The sequence below is a fragment of the Charadrius vociferus genome, unplaced genomic scaffold (genome assembly GCF_000708025.1).
Source record: "Charadrius vociferus isolate BGI_N301 unplaced genomic scaffold, ASM70802v2 scaffold309, whole genome shotgun sequence".
Lineage (NCBI taxonomy): Eukaryota > Metazoa > Chordata > Aves > Charadriiformes > Charadriidae > Charadrius > Charadrius vociferus.
In genome coordinates this window covers 3,804,049-3,820,091 of record NW_009661370.1, presented here as the reverse complement: position 1 = coordinate 3,820,091, position 16,043 = coordinate 3,804,049, and the positions used below count along the sequence as shown (strand labels likewise).

At 44.5% G+C, this 16,043-nt stretch overlaps 1 protein-coding gene across 1 annotated transcript in view; it reads right to left on the bottom strand.

Moving 5' to 3' along the window:
- The window catches only part of KIF26B (kinesin family member 26B), a 305,891-nt gene that overhangs the window by 11,294 nt on the left and 278,554 nt on the right, over positions 1-16,043 (bottom strand). The window contains exons 10-11 of the mRNA XM_009893663.1: positions 10,611-10,773; positions 6,033-9,465 (exon numbers count right to left, since the gene is read on the bottom strand). Of these exons, the coding sequence (XP_009891965.1) occupies positions 6,033-9,465; positions 10,611-10,773 (3,596 nt within the window). The remainder of the gene's footprint in view (positions 1-6,032; positions 9,466-10,610; positions 10,774-16,043) is intronic.

Below are 16,043 nucleotides of genomic sequence, written 5' to 3'. Positions count from 1 at the left end.
GCAGGAATCTTTAATTATCTATAGTCAGACAGGTTCCCTGTGCAAAGATTAAAGCATGTGCACAAACACACACGCACATTAACGCGTGCCAATCCTATTCTGGACTGGCAATTGCAGGATCCTGCAAATGCTGAGATACACACTCCAACTCAGGGCACAGGTCTAAAGTTCAGGAAGACAGAATTTGAAAACCTTGATTTTCTCCCGGTCTCATTTCTACTTGGCCTTACTATCAATAGCATCCCTTAGATTTTTGTTTTCTGATGCTAACTGATGCTGAACGTTCACGAAATCTGAACTGGCCCAGACTGACCCAACTTGAAAGCACTTTACGGGTAAGGACTTCCTCCCATAAGCCTCACCTCTTTGACTGTCTCCATCCTTGACATGAGTCACATTTTCCTCTCATGCCCAAGTCCTGGGTCTTTGCCCCCAGGTGTGGGTCTGTGCATAGCAGCTGACAGGCAGTGGTCCCCACCGGTGTGTTGTGCTGGCTGCTGCACACACCGGTCCCCCAAGCCTGCTTGGGCCACAGAGCACTACCCCGAGCATTTCACCCTGGCACACCAGCCCCAACACCAGTAAAGATCCAGGCTTAGACGCAGCTCCACAAAACCGCGACTAAAGAAATCAAAGGAGACACACTCCTTCGCAGAGGTCCGTCCCAACTCCGCAGAGCGCTGCAAGCAGTGATAAACTGCAGCTCTTAGGTCTAACTTGATGTTACATGGGATGGGGACTTTCTTAGGTGCCCAACCCTATTCTGAAAGGGAACAGGAAAGAAAACAGCCTCAGGAAGTTGTCTGTGGTCTCCACAAAGAGCCTCGGTCTGTGATGAACCATCTCAGAGGCCCCCCCGCCTTTCTGCTGTTCCAGGGGAAGGTGTCTTTACAGGCAGCTCTGAAACGTTGTAAGGGGAAGGAACTGGTAAGTAATATCTGTAGCAGAGGGGGGTAAAAGGCAGAAACAAGAGATTTGTGCCCATTACATGGGAGTGCAAACAGGACCTGGCTTTAGTGGGTGAACCTCAATGGAACCTGGGCTCTTGCCTGGCGGGCAGGACCAGCCCCCAGCGGGCAGGACCTGAAGCTAGCACCAAAGCTGCATCTCTGAAATCATCCAGTCATGTTTTGTATTGAGAATTATTTTAAAGTAATGTCCATGTGCATCCAAACTAAATTGGGGCAAAGATGCTAAAAACCCAAGCAGAAGAGCAAAATAGCAGGTAGGTAACACTTCCGATCTAAGGACCCTGCTGTTACTTTTTTTCACAACACCATTATCTAGTTTTATGAGCTGGTAACCAGGGAGCACAGAAATTACATGAGTTGCCCAAGGTGATACAGCAAACCAGCAGCACAACAGAGAATACAGCATAGATCTTGCAAGTCCTAATCTGCCACCCCGCCTGCCTCCCTCTCATACCTGTCATGTTCCTGGGATACAAATATGGCTTTCCTAAAATGGAGGTCAGCCAGAATGCATTTCCTGACCACGCACATTAGTACGTATTACAAAAGCACTCTTGTCATTGCCTTTCCATGAAGCAGCATTGGGCCCTTGCACTTGAAATTTCTGAGGAATTAAAAATAATATAAAAGTGGTGCTAGTGATGACCGTACAAATTATGCCCTAACACTTCAGTGCCCCACTCAAGACAGCACTGCCTACCTGAGAGAGGGGAGACTACAGAGTCAGAGCCTGAAATACGGCTGAGATGCCAATTGGAAAGGCTAATGGAGTGAGCGAAGAAACCGGAGAAAACATCAGCACAGATGCTTGCAGATGGAGAGGGAGGAAGTGCCTGCCACAAAAAGAAAGTAACAAATGAAACCCTCCTCTCCACTGCTCAGCAAGGGCAGGGGAGGATGTGCAGCCAAGTCAGCTGAGGTTGAGATTAGGAGTCAAGGGTGCCTGTAACTTAACCCTGGATCTGGCTCTCACTTAGTTGTAGGCATTGAGCAAGTCGGTGAAGTTTTCTGCCTTCTTTTCTCCTTCTGTAAAATGGGGTCTGGAATAATACTTACACCACAGGGCAGATTAAAGAGCAGCTGTACAAAGCTTTGAAATGTACAGCCATAGATCAGGGCTAAATAGCCCTGTTTCTGCCATAAGCAGTCACTTTGGGGCAATATATGCCGATATGACGTTATAGGACCGATGTTAAATGCTAGAAAGATGGAAATGTTTATTAACTGGATAGGTTAGCTTCAGGGGAAAGGCTTATGCACTTCATGATGTAAACATATGATTTTTCAATAGGCACCAGGAAGCAAGAGGTAAATATTTTTTTTAATTTTCTTTTAATTTTGTACACACAATACTGGGCTGTCTGTGAAATGTAAAGGTACCCAGGCAGAGCCCAAAATTCAACCTAAGGCTAACACTGAAGGATATGAACTAGCTTTATCTTCCAAAAGCTGTCAATGCAGGTCTGAGGCTTCATGTATGACATTCAGGGCAGAAGCACCTACACATACAAATAACGCACTTAAGAGCATTGAAAGACAAGATCTTAATCTCAAAAAAAAAAAAAATGTCTCTCCAATGTGTCAGAACTTCAAAAGTAATTGTGAGATCTGACAGGGCTGCTGGTGATTCTCTTAAAGACTCTTTATAGCTCCTCTTACAGGGGCCTTGGGCTGATTCATGTTGATCGTGTCTGACAGCTAGCATTTCTGTTAATAATAATCATAAATAAAGTGGACAAGGTTGCCTGACCTGAAATGAGCATATCTATAGTGCCATATCCATTACAGCACAGTGGATCTGTGACCGCAAATCAGGGAAGGTCCAATGCTCTTGACACTATGTATTAAAATAATATCTGTCTTTTAAGAGCGCAGAACCTTTGTCTGCTATCTTTTTCATTAAAAAGTGTTCCTTAAGAGAGAACATTCACACTAGAACAGACCTATAGAAGGTAGATATTACAGAGGGTGAAAGATTGCAACCCTTTGCTTTTTTTTTGTTTATTATGCAATAAAAATATATTTGTGAACAGCTCTATTCTCCCTTATATATCAGCTTCTCCTTCATGTTCTCCTGCATTGAAGTCATAATCCTGGGTTTATGACATTATAAATCTGCTGACATGTGAAAAATTATACTATTATCAAACACATCAAAACAGAATTATGATTTCACTGCTGCAAGACCAAATGCAAACAGGAGCTGGGTTATAAGAAAGTGAAGCCTTATTAATTTCTGGGGAGTGGTTTGCTGCTAGAGATATAGAAGGTAGTAAAGACTATTTTTTCAATTTGCATAAAACCCCTTGTTTTACTTACACACAGATACAAGTCATTCAAAACAATACAGGAATTACTTGCAAATATAGACGACCACTCTCAAAAGTATCAGAAATAATACATTTAGAATCTCTCCACATCAGGTAACAGGCTGAATTAAGACAGAAGCTTTGCAAAGTACTTTGAGGGAAGTCAACGTGTCAGGCTATGCTGAGCCCACCATGGCAGGCAACTTCCAGGGACATAGACCCTCCACTGAAAACCCTCCATCCCAGAGATTCAGGTCCAACAATGGGTAGGTATCTGCAATGTTGCTGACCAGGGAGAGAAGAACTAAACCTAACAAGAAATTAGAATAACGAGATTAACCTGTCAGCCAACGAAAAAGCTGTATGTGGTGAAAAACACAGGTCAGATGTTACATAGCAGTAAAAAAGCAGCAAAGCTTAGATTCTCCATGTATCCTGCAAAGGAAAAGTACCTGCTCACCCCCTCACTTTGTGTATCTGCACAGCATGACAAACCAGCATCACTGCTCTGCCAGGTCGGACAAGGCTGGCTAGACCATGGAAAAGCCTCTTCTCTCCAGCTGTGTCTTCCAGACTACTACAAAAACAACCTGATACCTGCGTCTCAGACAGTCCTCTCTTCTTAAGTCCCTTTTCACTGCCACTGACACAATGTTCTGTCCTACACAGGGGTTATCGAAAGCCAAAGTTGTAAGCCAAAATATAACCCTGATATAAAGTGCAATACACAGATCTGAAGCTCTTCTGTAATTACAAAACAATGTTTTCCTCGCTTGTACGTCCAGCCTTGTCCAGCCTCCAATGTGCTATCTAAGCAGAGAGACAGAACTGAAATGAAACAACCAGTTTTATGAGCAGAGTAAACAGATCCTGGTCTCCTACTGATTAAGTTTGGGATGAACTCTGGAGTCTAAAAAATCCACAGGCTCTGCCTGAAGCTCTTCTCAGAGTATTTTTTTAAGTATCTCCCCCAGGGAAGGGGGATGTGTGTTCTGTAGTGTCTAATACAGATAAATCTACATTGCAATTTTCTCTCTGTTCCCTCACCTGCACAGCTGCCTGTTTTCACAGAACTTGATAATTTTTTTCATCTAAAAGTCCTATGGAAAACCTCCATATTATATGGGCAGCTTCTCTACAAGATACCATCCAGTTGATAGTATACACCCAGGAACGCAATCTCTGTGGACAGCTTTGTTTTCCTTTTCCACAATATACAAATCATCCTTCTTTTTCTTGCAAGTTACCATCAAAAAGTTTGTATTTAAAAGGAGCTATCAAAAGAACAGCTCCTCAGAAAGAGGAAAATCAATTTATTGCCATGTAAACTGAAGGGATAGGAAAGAGGGTTTCTCATAGGATGCAAAGTTAACTTCAGAAAGATTATTTCATCACTTCGTCTGTGCGTGCACTGGGTAGAGTGATCACTTTCAGATGCACCCTCTGAACAGGTACAATCAGTCATGCACTTATGGATATGGTTTTAATAGTGGTATCTATTGTATTCACATCTGTTCTTCACATGTTCTTCCTGCTACCACAGTCAAGAGCATAAAGAAAGGGAGAATTATGCATTACTCTGTTCACTGAAAATGAATCCCAGAGGTGAGTATCCCAGCAAATAGGAATGGCTGGTGAATCAGGAACTCTATGAGAATAACATATTTTAGACAGCCAGCACTACTGTAGGATAAGTAACCACTGTATTTCACATACCTCTGCACACCAGTTCCAATGACAATGTGCATTTTTTTCGAAAGTAGGTTAGGTAGGACTCACACTTCAGGTTGGGAAAACAACACCCAAGAAAAAGGTGAGGTGACTAGCTGATGGATGCTTCTCATCCCGGTCCTGCAATTTTCAGAAACTCGTTCTGGTGGGAATATGTACCAGTTCAAACTGCACAGACTCTTGGTATGACCCAGAAGGCTTTTGCCGTCTAATTAAAAAGTCCTGATGTAGTGAGAAAGCTACGGGGGATTATATCTGAATAAAGTTGAAATCTTTCTGATCCTTTCCATGACCACTAAAGAGGTTTCAGATTTGCAAGCGCTTCAGTGCAGTAATTCCCATATGTTATTATTAATATATTATTTTTTTTTATCAATAAATTACTGGGAAAAGAGGGACTCATAACTCAAAAGTTAAAAACCAAGAGCCTCAGAGGCAGGATGACATCTTTCAAGGGGCATGGGCACAACTTTGTTCCATTTTCTAAGTGGGAAGAAGGAACTCAGCAGTGGTTTCAGCTGTGGGGCATCTTGCACCTTTGTGGGCTCAAAACAGACACTGCTATTCAGCAAGACTCTGGTCTTGTGCTGGTGAAACCTGTGCATACCAAGAGGGGAGTCTGTGCCCAAAGTACTTAAGAATAACAGTTACATTTCACTGCTGCACAAAGGCATCTTTCTGGAATTAAATCAGAAGAATATTTGTATAAATAAATACTTGAATATGGCTGCCATTGTCAAAACTAACCAGTTTTAGGAATAAATGTTCTTCTGTTCATGTGAAGTAAACCTAAGTGAAATGGTGAGGGGGAGGTTCCACCACAAAGGCAATGCAACCACACAGGATTTGTGCATGTTGCAAAATGAAGAAACTCAGAACCTAGGACACTTTCCCTGGCCGCGCTTCTCTGCTAAGAGTTATAGATTGTACTGAATTAGTTCACCTTTAGGGTTAGCCTCCCCACCAGGTACTAGTTATCTGCTTTGGTCTGCATTCCTCTTTCACACCACTGCGAGCTTACCTGTATTTGATCGTTTCTTTGGATTTTTGAGACTTCGGCACCTGCCGCTTGCAGAGCTGCTGTTTTCGCTCATGGAGTCTTGTGCTGAAGAGGCGCTTCCCGTCGCCTCGCTGTCCCTCATCATGCTCTCGTAGCCACTGCTCCCCCCACTGTGGTAGAACAGGGCTGTTTTCCCCATGGCGGGGGGCAGCTCCCCACTCAGGACACTGCTGTTGTCACTCCCGTGACCACTACTGCAGCGGTGAGGTTTCCGAGGAGGGGTGATCTTGCTGTAAGGTGAAGGCAGCATGTGAACAGTTGGCTTCTCATCTCCAGGAAGGCCCCCACGCTCATCTGCCTCTGAGTTTCCCCGCGGCTGTAAGCCTCTGGCACTGGCACTCCCTTGGAGCAGCTCTGAAATCCGACCATTGACAGCCCGAAGGGGCAATTTGGAAGCAAGGCTGGAGCCCCGATTTCTGCTGAGGGACTGCGTTGACCAGGACATGTTCTTCCCACTTGGAGGCAAACTGGAGCTCTGCCCTACAGACTGAGGCAGAGACTTGGTCGAGAAGCTGAGCGTTTTGGTGGCAGAGGCAGATAGGCTGCGGGCCTTGGGACTCGCCAGCAGGAGCTTGCTGACTGCAGAGATCTTCGACTGGCTGGCTTTCGGGGAGGCACCTGCAGACTGGGAGAGGCCCGAGTTGGTGGGTGAGGACATAACACTGCGGCTGAGGCTCCTTCCAGCCCTAGGCATGGTGGTGTCTTTGCCAGGACTCAGTTTGGAGCTCACAGAGGACAGGCTTTCCGCTCTTTCCAGCGACAAACATTCATAGTGGCTTCCTGTGGACCTCCCAAGGGAGTTAGTCCTGCTGGCGAGCTGCTCCAGTTTGGCACTGAAGAGCTTGCTGCTGCTGTTGTTGCTACTGTTGTCGATGCCAAGGCCCTTCTGTTTGGCATTCAGCTCCTCGGGGAAGCTGGCCAGGAAGGACCCAGGCTGGCTGGAGGGACTGCTCGTGGTGCTGCTGGCTGCGCTGTGCTGGGGGCTGGCTCTGTTCTTCTGATCCAAGCTTGACTTTCTCACTGGTGGCAGAGGAGGGGTCCCTTTGGGACGAGTGAGGACACAGTGTTTGGGAGAGGCCATTTTCTTATCAAGGCTAGCCTTAGAAAACTGCGGCAGCGCAGGAGAGCTGACTCCACTGGTGTCCATGGCAGTAGGATGGAGGTGACTGTCAGGCTCCTCTGGCTTGCTTGCCTTTGGGAGCCCTCGAGGGAGACTGCCATTCTTCAAGCCATCACTGGAGTGAACAGGGCTTTGGGTTGCACAGCCAGATACTGCCACCTCACACCCATCCACAATCCTCTTTAGACTGTCAGATCCTGGGGAGATAGAGGTGTCCCCACTGCTGCTGCTAAACCTGTCTGCTGAGTACTGCTTTGTGCTGTGCTCAGGCTTGGCTGAAACAGTGGCCGTGTCAGGCCTTGACCCATCACTGCTGCCAGAGCTGTCTTTTTTTACATCTTCTTCTCTCTTCAGCCAAGGATCTTCAAATTTGATATCCTTCTTAGCACTGGATTCTTTCCCATCATGGGGATGAGCAACCTTTGGGTCTGCAGTTACTGCCGGTACAGTGTCATCAGTGTCTTGTGCTTTGAAGGGATTAACGGCAATACATGGATACACAGTAATGTTTGTCTTCATTGGGATGTAGCCTTCACAGCTGCTGAGGCTTGCAGTGTTTTTGATTGTGACAGTAGTTTTCCCTAGAGCTGATATTTTACAGCCTTTGATGGGTGGCACTTTGCCGAAAGCTTCCTCCCCCATTTCTGATAGTATAAGCATGTTGTCAGACACTGGCTTCTGTTTGTCACTTACACAAATCATGCTGGCACTTTGTATGGTGCTCGCAAACTCGGAGACAGGGGGTTCCGCCATTGCTTCCCCATGCCCATAGCATGCCTGGGCTATGAAGCTGTGGCACGACTGTTCACCATCACTCCCTGTGCTCATTTCACTCAACCATGAGCTGATAGATGAGCGCCTGCTGCCATCATCCTGGGATTTGTCATCCAGACCCAACTTTGGAAGTGGAAGGAACTGTGTGATGCTGACTTCAGACACAGGAGCTGCACTGGAGTAACATTCGAGGTCTTCAGATATGCTGCTGATGATACTGACTGGCCTAGACCCAGAGGCCAAAGCCTGAACAGAGCAGTCACTGTTAAAACTGATGATACTTGTTGGGCGCCCGTTGTCAAGGACCCCGCTGATGGTTAGCTCTTCTACAAGGGTGAACACCAGCTCATCCTCTCCATTCAGCTCTAACGGCTGCTGCACAGTCACCATGGTGGTGCTCAGAATCTCCTTCTTGGATTCTGGCGAAATGCTTTGTTGCCGATCTTCATCAAGAACAGTCTCTTCGAAATCCCCATTGCTGGAGGATACTGGCTTCTTCATGATCTGAGGGCTCATGCCTACAGGTGGGGTCCGGATTTCTGGCTGCAGTAAAGATTCACTAGATGTCATCCCAGTATCCTTACTCAGGGGAGCTGGTGGGGGAGTGGAGCTGGGCAGGACTCCTTTCTGTGTATAGACCTTGCACCTCTGGGAAGGAGAAGTTGGTGGCTTGTACTCAGATGTCTTCGAGAGGCTCGCGATGCCAAGCCGGGGTGAACCCATTGGTCGAGGTTTGCCTTCTACAAATCCACAGGTGTTGAGACTTTCTCTGCTGCTCTGCAAGCTGGTGCTGTGTACTAACTGACAAGAGCTAAGCTCTTTACTAGAGCTGCCTGTTACACTCCTGGGAGAAGAAGGAGTTGAAACATTAGTAAGAGCTCCAGAAGGAACAGGGGAATGATTTCTTTTAGTTTTGCTGGGTGTTGCATTTATATTTTCCTTGGCTTCTCTTTCAGGATGCTGACATTCTGGCATCGTATCTTCCTTATCTGACTCTGGTAAGTGGCTAAGCTCTGCCAGCTGGCTTGAGACAGAGCACTTAGACATCTGGTCTGAGCTAAATTGAGCAGGCATCTCTTCAAAGGGAAATTTGTCCGTCTCTTCACTACCATCTATGCAATCCAGCCTCTCCTGGAGCTCTGCAAAGGTGTTGCACTTCAGGCAGTCTCTTTCAGATGTGCTGGGCCCTGATTCATTAACTTCCTCCAACCTGCCCTCGTTTTTTGTCTTTTGCAGAGCAGGAACTATGGGAACAAAGTCAGGGGGACCCTCATTATCTGTCAGTTCCTTATCAGAAAGGGCAGTGCCATTGGGGCCAACATAAATCACCGTGTCACACGACTGCTCACTGCTGGATGAATAATCAGGATCACTTGATAAATGCAAAATAGGGAAGTCTGGGTCAACGGTGTTCCTAGAATGGAAAGGCCTCAGCTGGGTTGGCCTCCGCATCCTGCCCTCCTCACAAGAGCTCTCTCCTCCAGAAGAACTCGATGTGTACTGCAATATGGGAAAGAGAGAGACCATGACATTTCAGCATTGCAAACAGCTCCTTGCACAAAGCGCATACAGAAAAAGGTCAGAGTCACATCTAAAGTGGGAAATCTCTGAACTGAGGCACAGAGCTCTGAAGCTTCTTATCCACAGTCCTACAGCAAAAACCCAACAGTGTTTAATGAAGAACTCAATGCCCCAACTCTGCATCCCACTCAGAATCATAAGACTTCCAAAGAAAAAGTGAACAAATGGATTAGGATCTCTCCCTTAATTGAGCCTGGCCAAAGAAACCAGATATTTGGAAAAGACTTTGCTGATTGTGTGTGTGTGTGTGCATGAAGAAGAACAAGAAAACTCATTACACAAATAAGGCACAGAAAATAAAGACAATCCCCATTTGGTCATACTACCAGTGTGTGGAATTGCATAACGTGCACTCAGATGTCTCTGGAGACACACTGCTGTGATGGTGTGTGGACTGAATCCCCTCACTTGTCTCTCATCAATCCATTGACAAAAAAGGTTTTGTCAATCCATACGCTGTCAATTTAAATGAAACTCATAAAATTCATTCATTGTGCCTAATTCACACCAAAAGCTTCACAGAAGGAACCAGGACTCCAAAACATGAATCTGAATACAGCCCACCCTCTCTCCATGGAAAATCTATCACCCATATTTAGAAGCAGTGGGAATAAAAGGGGCATCAATGCTGGCAATGGACACATTGCTTTGCATTTATTTTGCTCCTGCTCTCTCTAAGAAGCATAGAGAATCTAATTCTTCATTAATCCAAATTTCCTTTAACTCTACAGCGGTTTCATTCCTTATTATTTCATTAGCACTAAGAGCATAACTGAAAATAAATGCTCTCTGACAGCTATATCATTAAATGAGGCCAGCTTACAAACCTGCTATAGCAGATATGTCTGAACTCATTCCTCTATCTCTGAAGCTGAAGCGTTTACCCGCCCTAGTCTCTGCTATGAGCTCTAAGCCACTTGCCTAGGACAGGGTACATAAACACACACACTTTGGAATTGATTACTGATTTTGTTACATGCTGCTCTACCCCATCAAGGACCCTGTAGGGACCTTCCTCCTCTCTCCTCCATCATTACAAGAAGGGAGTTATACATTAGTCTTACCTTAGTTTTCTTTTTCTTCATCCTGAGGACCCTTGATGCAATCTGGATGGTGGACAGTGTCTCAGCGTAGTTCCCCGCAGCGGCTGAAATGTGAGCTATCATTGTGGTGCGGCAGTTCATATTCCCCAAGGACTCCCGAAGCAACATGGTGAGCTTGCTGTCTCTGCAAAATAAAATGAATTAAGGCTACATTAGCGAGCAAGGTTTCACTTTGACCATTGTGATGCAAGATTTTTTCTCCTCTTTTTAATGGAATCCTAATTAGTTTCCTTCCTCAGGTTTGTACTATCTTGTGTCTGCAGCTGGGTATGCTGCAAGACCCTGGACTACAATTTAAACTTCTTTCCTCTTCCCAGTTCCCCCTTTCTGTCTTGTAGCCTCAGTCCTTCCGCACTGTTACCACTGCCAATACAGAGATGCAGACCAGCGTTGGAGGCTGACTGTTAAGGAGCCGTTGCAGCAAACATCAAGCTGCTGCCCTTTTCCAGTGCACAGTGCACAAGCAAACTCTGGCCCAGCTCTGGAGGACAAGAAGGTAGTGGATTAGATTAGAGGACCTAAATTTTTTCTTGCCTGCTAGGGCACTGCATAACTCAATAATAATACCAGTTAAATCACTGAAATTAATTTTGGATGATGCTGGTGAAATACAAAACAATCAAGTCTTAAGACTTTGCACAATTGTTCTTTCATATTAGATCTTTTCTTCCACTGAGGCGAGAATCAAATTTTCTGTTCTCGCCATTTACCCTATTGTTCAGCACAGTACAGCTTTTGAAATGCTGATGCCTTATTGTGGGGTTGTCTGTGACTGGACTAGGAATAGGAATTGTCAGGCATGCCAATTTTAACAGCATAATGATGCATATATAATGCTTCTGTGGTGGTCATCTAATCCTGTAGTCAGAGATGCAGATATCATTTCTGAAGAGAGCTTTAGCTACAAGGTGTACAGGTTGACTGGCTGGTTAGTCGGGAAGTGGCATCCTCTTGAAGAGAGCTCTCCTACACTAAAAGTTGAGGGTAATAGTGGCATAAGGCTGAAAGCAAAGATAGCATCAGCCTGATATGTACCTGTTGCTAAAGAAATTTCTTTCACTGTTGTAATGATAGCAATACCTTCAGTGGCTGGGGATCAGATTTTTGGGGTTCACTGTTTAATATCTGCTAATGACCTATGGTGCACGTGTGCTCTTGCTTGTCCACTTAATATTCCCAGCTCACGGGAATTCTCCATAGATCTGCAACTGCTGGAACTGAAGCTATGCCTACTGGATGGGACTGACAGACAAACACCAAAATTCCTGAACCTGTCTTTTTGACTGAGTAAACAACAGCGTTTTGGATGCATGTTTTGATGCAACTAGCAAGAAGGCTGGGAAGCTCATAAATTGTGCTTTACTGAGATTTCCAGCACTTGAGATTCCAGCTAGGCTAGCAATATTGGAAGTAAGACATTTTTTGTTTCAGGATTTCTGCTTCCATCTGCTCCAGACACATTGAAGAGAGTCTGGTGTCTTTGAGAAGCAAGCAAACGCCCATAAAGACTACACTGAGGTGGCCTCACTCATTTCACTTGTGACCTAAGGCTGCTTTGAATCCACAGATCCAGAGTTAATAGGCTGCTGTGTCTCAGGTTAGTGGCCCTCCTTTCCATCAAGGAATAATTAATATGTCAAATTTTGTACATCAGTTACTGCCACTCCAATGCAGAGTTACACGGAAATTATTAACATCTGCACAGAAATCAATAACAAGCCTTTCACTTGCTAGTGCTTCTATCATAGCAAAACATGAGACGACAGGGGAAAGGGCAAAAGAATACATTCTGAACATGTTAGTCTCCTGAGAACACATAACCCATGCAGCCAGCATCAGCACACTGCGGTGTGGCTCTCCTAGAGGTATATGCATTATGAATATAAAATAATCTGTGCCATCTGCCTTGTACTGAAATACACACTTGCAAGAAGAATGAAGATACAGAGGAAATTGCTATTCTATAATTCAAATGATCCTCTGACATATATCAGATAGGAACTAAAGGGCAGATTTGTTTAGGATTAAAGCCTGATACCTAGCAGCAAAAAAGGCAAGCCAACATTGATTTATAATTTCAGAGTTTGCTCATTCAGCACTGTCTGTATCTTGACTATGAACTTCACTTTGCACTCAGACAAAATAACTAGCCTCATGTCACTATTGTACACTGAAAAATGAAATAAAGAGGAAGAAATTAGCAAAACAGATTTTGTCATTTCTGGACATTGTCATAAGACAAGTTCACCTGTTCATGGTTCACTGATCTTTCACAATAGCACCTCACTTCTAAAGGAAAAAAAGAAAATCAAAGAGAACATAATAACACAAAAATGTGCAGCTTAATTTTTAACTCAATCTATCCTCATCAAGTAAAATATTAGTAAAATATTTGGATGTCTCACTGAAATTTGCTTGACAGACAGTGTGAGACAAAGTAGATGCTTTGTTCTTCTGAATGCTGACATGGCATTTCTGCCTGAAAAAAAAGAAAGGCTCTGCATTGTTTCATTAGGTGATTCATGAGCTGGTATTTGCAAAAGCAAAATTTCCTATGAAAGCAGAAGTTTGTTACAAAGAGAAGATCTGCACTTCTGCACTGGAAGAGCTTTGAGAAGGAAAACCTTTGTTGATCTTCTGGCTGTGCAAACTAAACTAAGACACAGGAAATTCTGAAGAAGCTTATAGAAGGGCTGCTGCTCCTGGGTGCATGTTGCTCCCTGTATTAAACAGAGGTTTGTAGAAGGTCCCAGATTTCTCACAGTAGCACAGTGAATTGCACCCACGTCTTTATAGCAAAGGGGAGATCCTCAGGAATGCTAACTGTCTATGCTGCTCCATAAGCAATAAAATGATATGCTAGAGCCATACAATGACCCCATTTTATAGACCTGTCTTCATTTTAAATGTACTTCTACCCCATCCACTAATGTTTTTATAGTTTGGGAAATTTACCATAACTCATCATGAATATGGGGATACAATACACAAAGAACAATGAAGGTGGGGTCAGAAGGATACTGCACTTTACACTCCAAAGCCTTTATATCAGTAAATCCATTCTGCAGCCTTTTCAGTATTTAAAAGTTACCTCATTTTTCTAACTTTATCACTTGGTCTAATAAAATACATCGCAATTACTTGTAAACCTTTTCTTGCCTAGCTCCTTACATCATCGTGACTACAGCAAAATACTACTAAATACTATTCATATATCCCACACAAGTAAAACTCCCAAATAAGTATGCAAAGCTCTATCTCTGGAAAAGTCCAGAGGCTGGAGCCCTGGGGGAAAGAAACTAAACTCAGATGTCTCTAGGAAGTACGTCATCGAGTATGGTGCAGAGGATCCAGAAAGGAAGAACTGTGCAGATTGCCAGGCAGAAATCTCCAGTTTGTTCCATGGAATAGCAGCCCTTCACGTGGAGAGGAGCGCTCTTTTCCATGCTCCTCCCTTATCTCCTCCGTATTTCCACCCTCTCACATTACAGCAGCTACTGGAGGACTCATAGTGGTATTTTCTGAGTCTCTCAATAGCTACCACTAAGGAGCCCTAGCAGATATTAAAACTCCCCAAATGAGAGATTTGGCAGTGCTACAGTGAGCACAGTGTTCTCTATTCTTTCTCTTCCGAGACTTCACCATGCAAACTGAGATCAGTGTAATTTAGTCCTTTCCCTTGCTCAGCAAGAAGGAAAACCAGACATCTTTATGCTCCTCTTATACATATCTGTATTTTCCTCCCTCATGAATGATTAATTATACTCAGATTCAAACAATACAGAATCTTTCATTAGGAGAATGAAGATCATGATACTTTTCCTTGGACACTGCCTAAATCCCACTTGCCTATGTGCATTAAGTCAAAGTCTTTAATTTCATGACTGCAAACTATTTTTCCACTAGACCCCTGCCTCAATCACTGCACAGGATAAACAGTGCTCACTGAACAAGAAATTATTCAGTCTTTCATTTAATCCTTGCCTTTTAATGTGCGGACTTGTGCCTTATCTACTGTTAGGACTACACAAACTCATCTCTGAATCCAGAATGACTGGTTTCTTCAAAGGCCCTTTTTTTTCGGTGGGTCTCTTCAATGCAGTATCTGATGAATGCCTCTGAGGTGAGGTATATAATCCCCCAGTAATACCTGCAGAACTGAAGACTTCACTAAATATAGGTGCTTGGTGTGAAGCACTGATCTTTCAGAGTACTGAGCATTATATAGTCTTTTATATTCAAAGTACAGCCAGCTTTGACTTCTGTTGCAGAGAAAAGGGGGCAGCTGATTTTCAAATTAGGTACCCAGAAAACCAGGAACATAAAATTCATAGATCACCTAAAATTTTCAGGAATAAATTAGCAGAGCCAGTTCTGCAAGTGGTACCAGCTCCCTTCAGAATACTTCCCTTCTCTTCCACAGCCCTCAGTACCATTTTCCGTATGCCTTCCAACTTCTGCTACAAATTAGGGAAGGAATTTATTGACAATGTCCAGATTGCTGTACAGCCCTGATTCATTTCCAAAGCAGGTCCTATATCTGTCTTGAAAAAGATAACTGTAGGGGCACGGCGGAAATCCTGCAAAGACAACACAGTGTATAGAATCCTAGAATTGCTGAGGTTGGAAGGGACCTTTAACATCATCAAGTCCAACCATCAACCTACCCTGACAAAACCACCTCTAAACCATGTCCTCAAGTACCACATCTACCCTTTTTTTAAACACCACCAGAGATGGCGAATCCCCCCCCTCCCTGGGCAGCCTATTCCAATGTTTAATAACGCTTTCAGTGAAAAATTGTTTCCTAATACCCATTCTAAACCTCATCTGACATAACTTGAACCCATTTCCTCTTGTCTTATCACTCGTCACCAGGGAAACGAGGTCAGCCCCCACCTCTCTACAACCTCCTTTCAGGTAGTTGCAGAGAGTGATAAGGTCTCCTCTCAGCCTCCTCTTCTCCAGGCTAAACAACCCCGGTTCCCTCAGTCGTTCCTCATAAGACTTGTCCTCCAGACCCCTCATCAGCCTTGTAGCCTTTCTCTGGACATGCTCCAACACCTCAATGTCCTTCTTGTAGTGAGGGGCCCAAAACTCACACAGTACTTGAGGTGGGGTCTCACCTGTGCCGAGTACAGAGGGATGATCACTGCCCTAGTCCTGCTCACCACACTATTCCTGATACAGGCTAGGATGCCGTTGGCATTTTTGGCCACCTGGACACACTGCCAGCTCATATTCAGCCAGCCATCCACCAACACCCCCAAGTCCTTTTCTGCTGGGCAGCTTTCGAGCCACTCTTCCCCAAGCCTGTAGCCTTGCACAGCGTTGTTGTGACCCAAGTGCAGGACCTGGCACTTGGCCTTGTTGAACCCCATACCATTGGTCTCG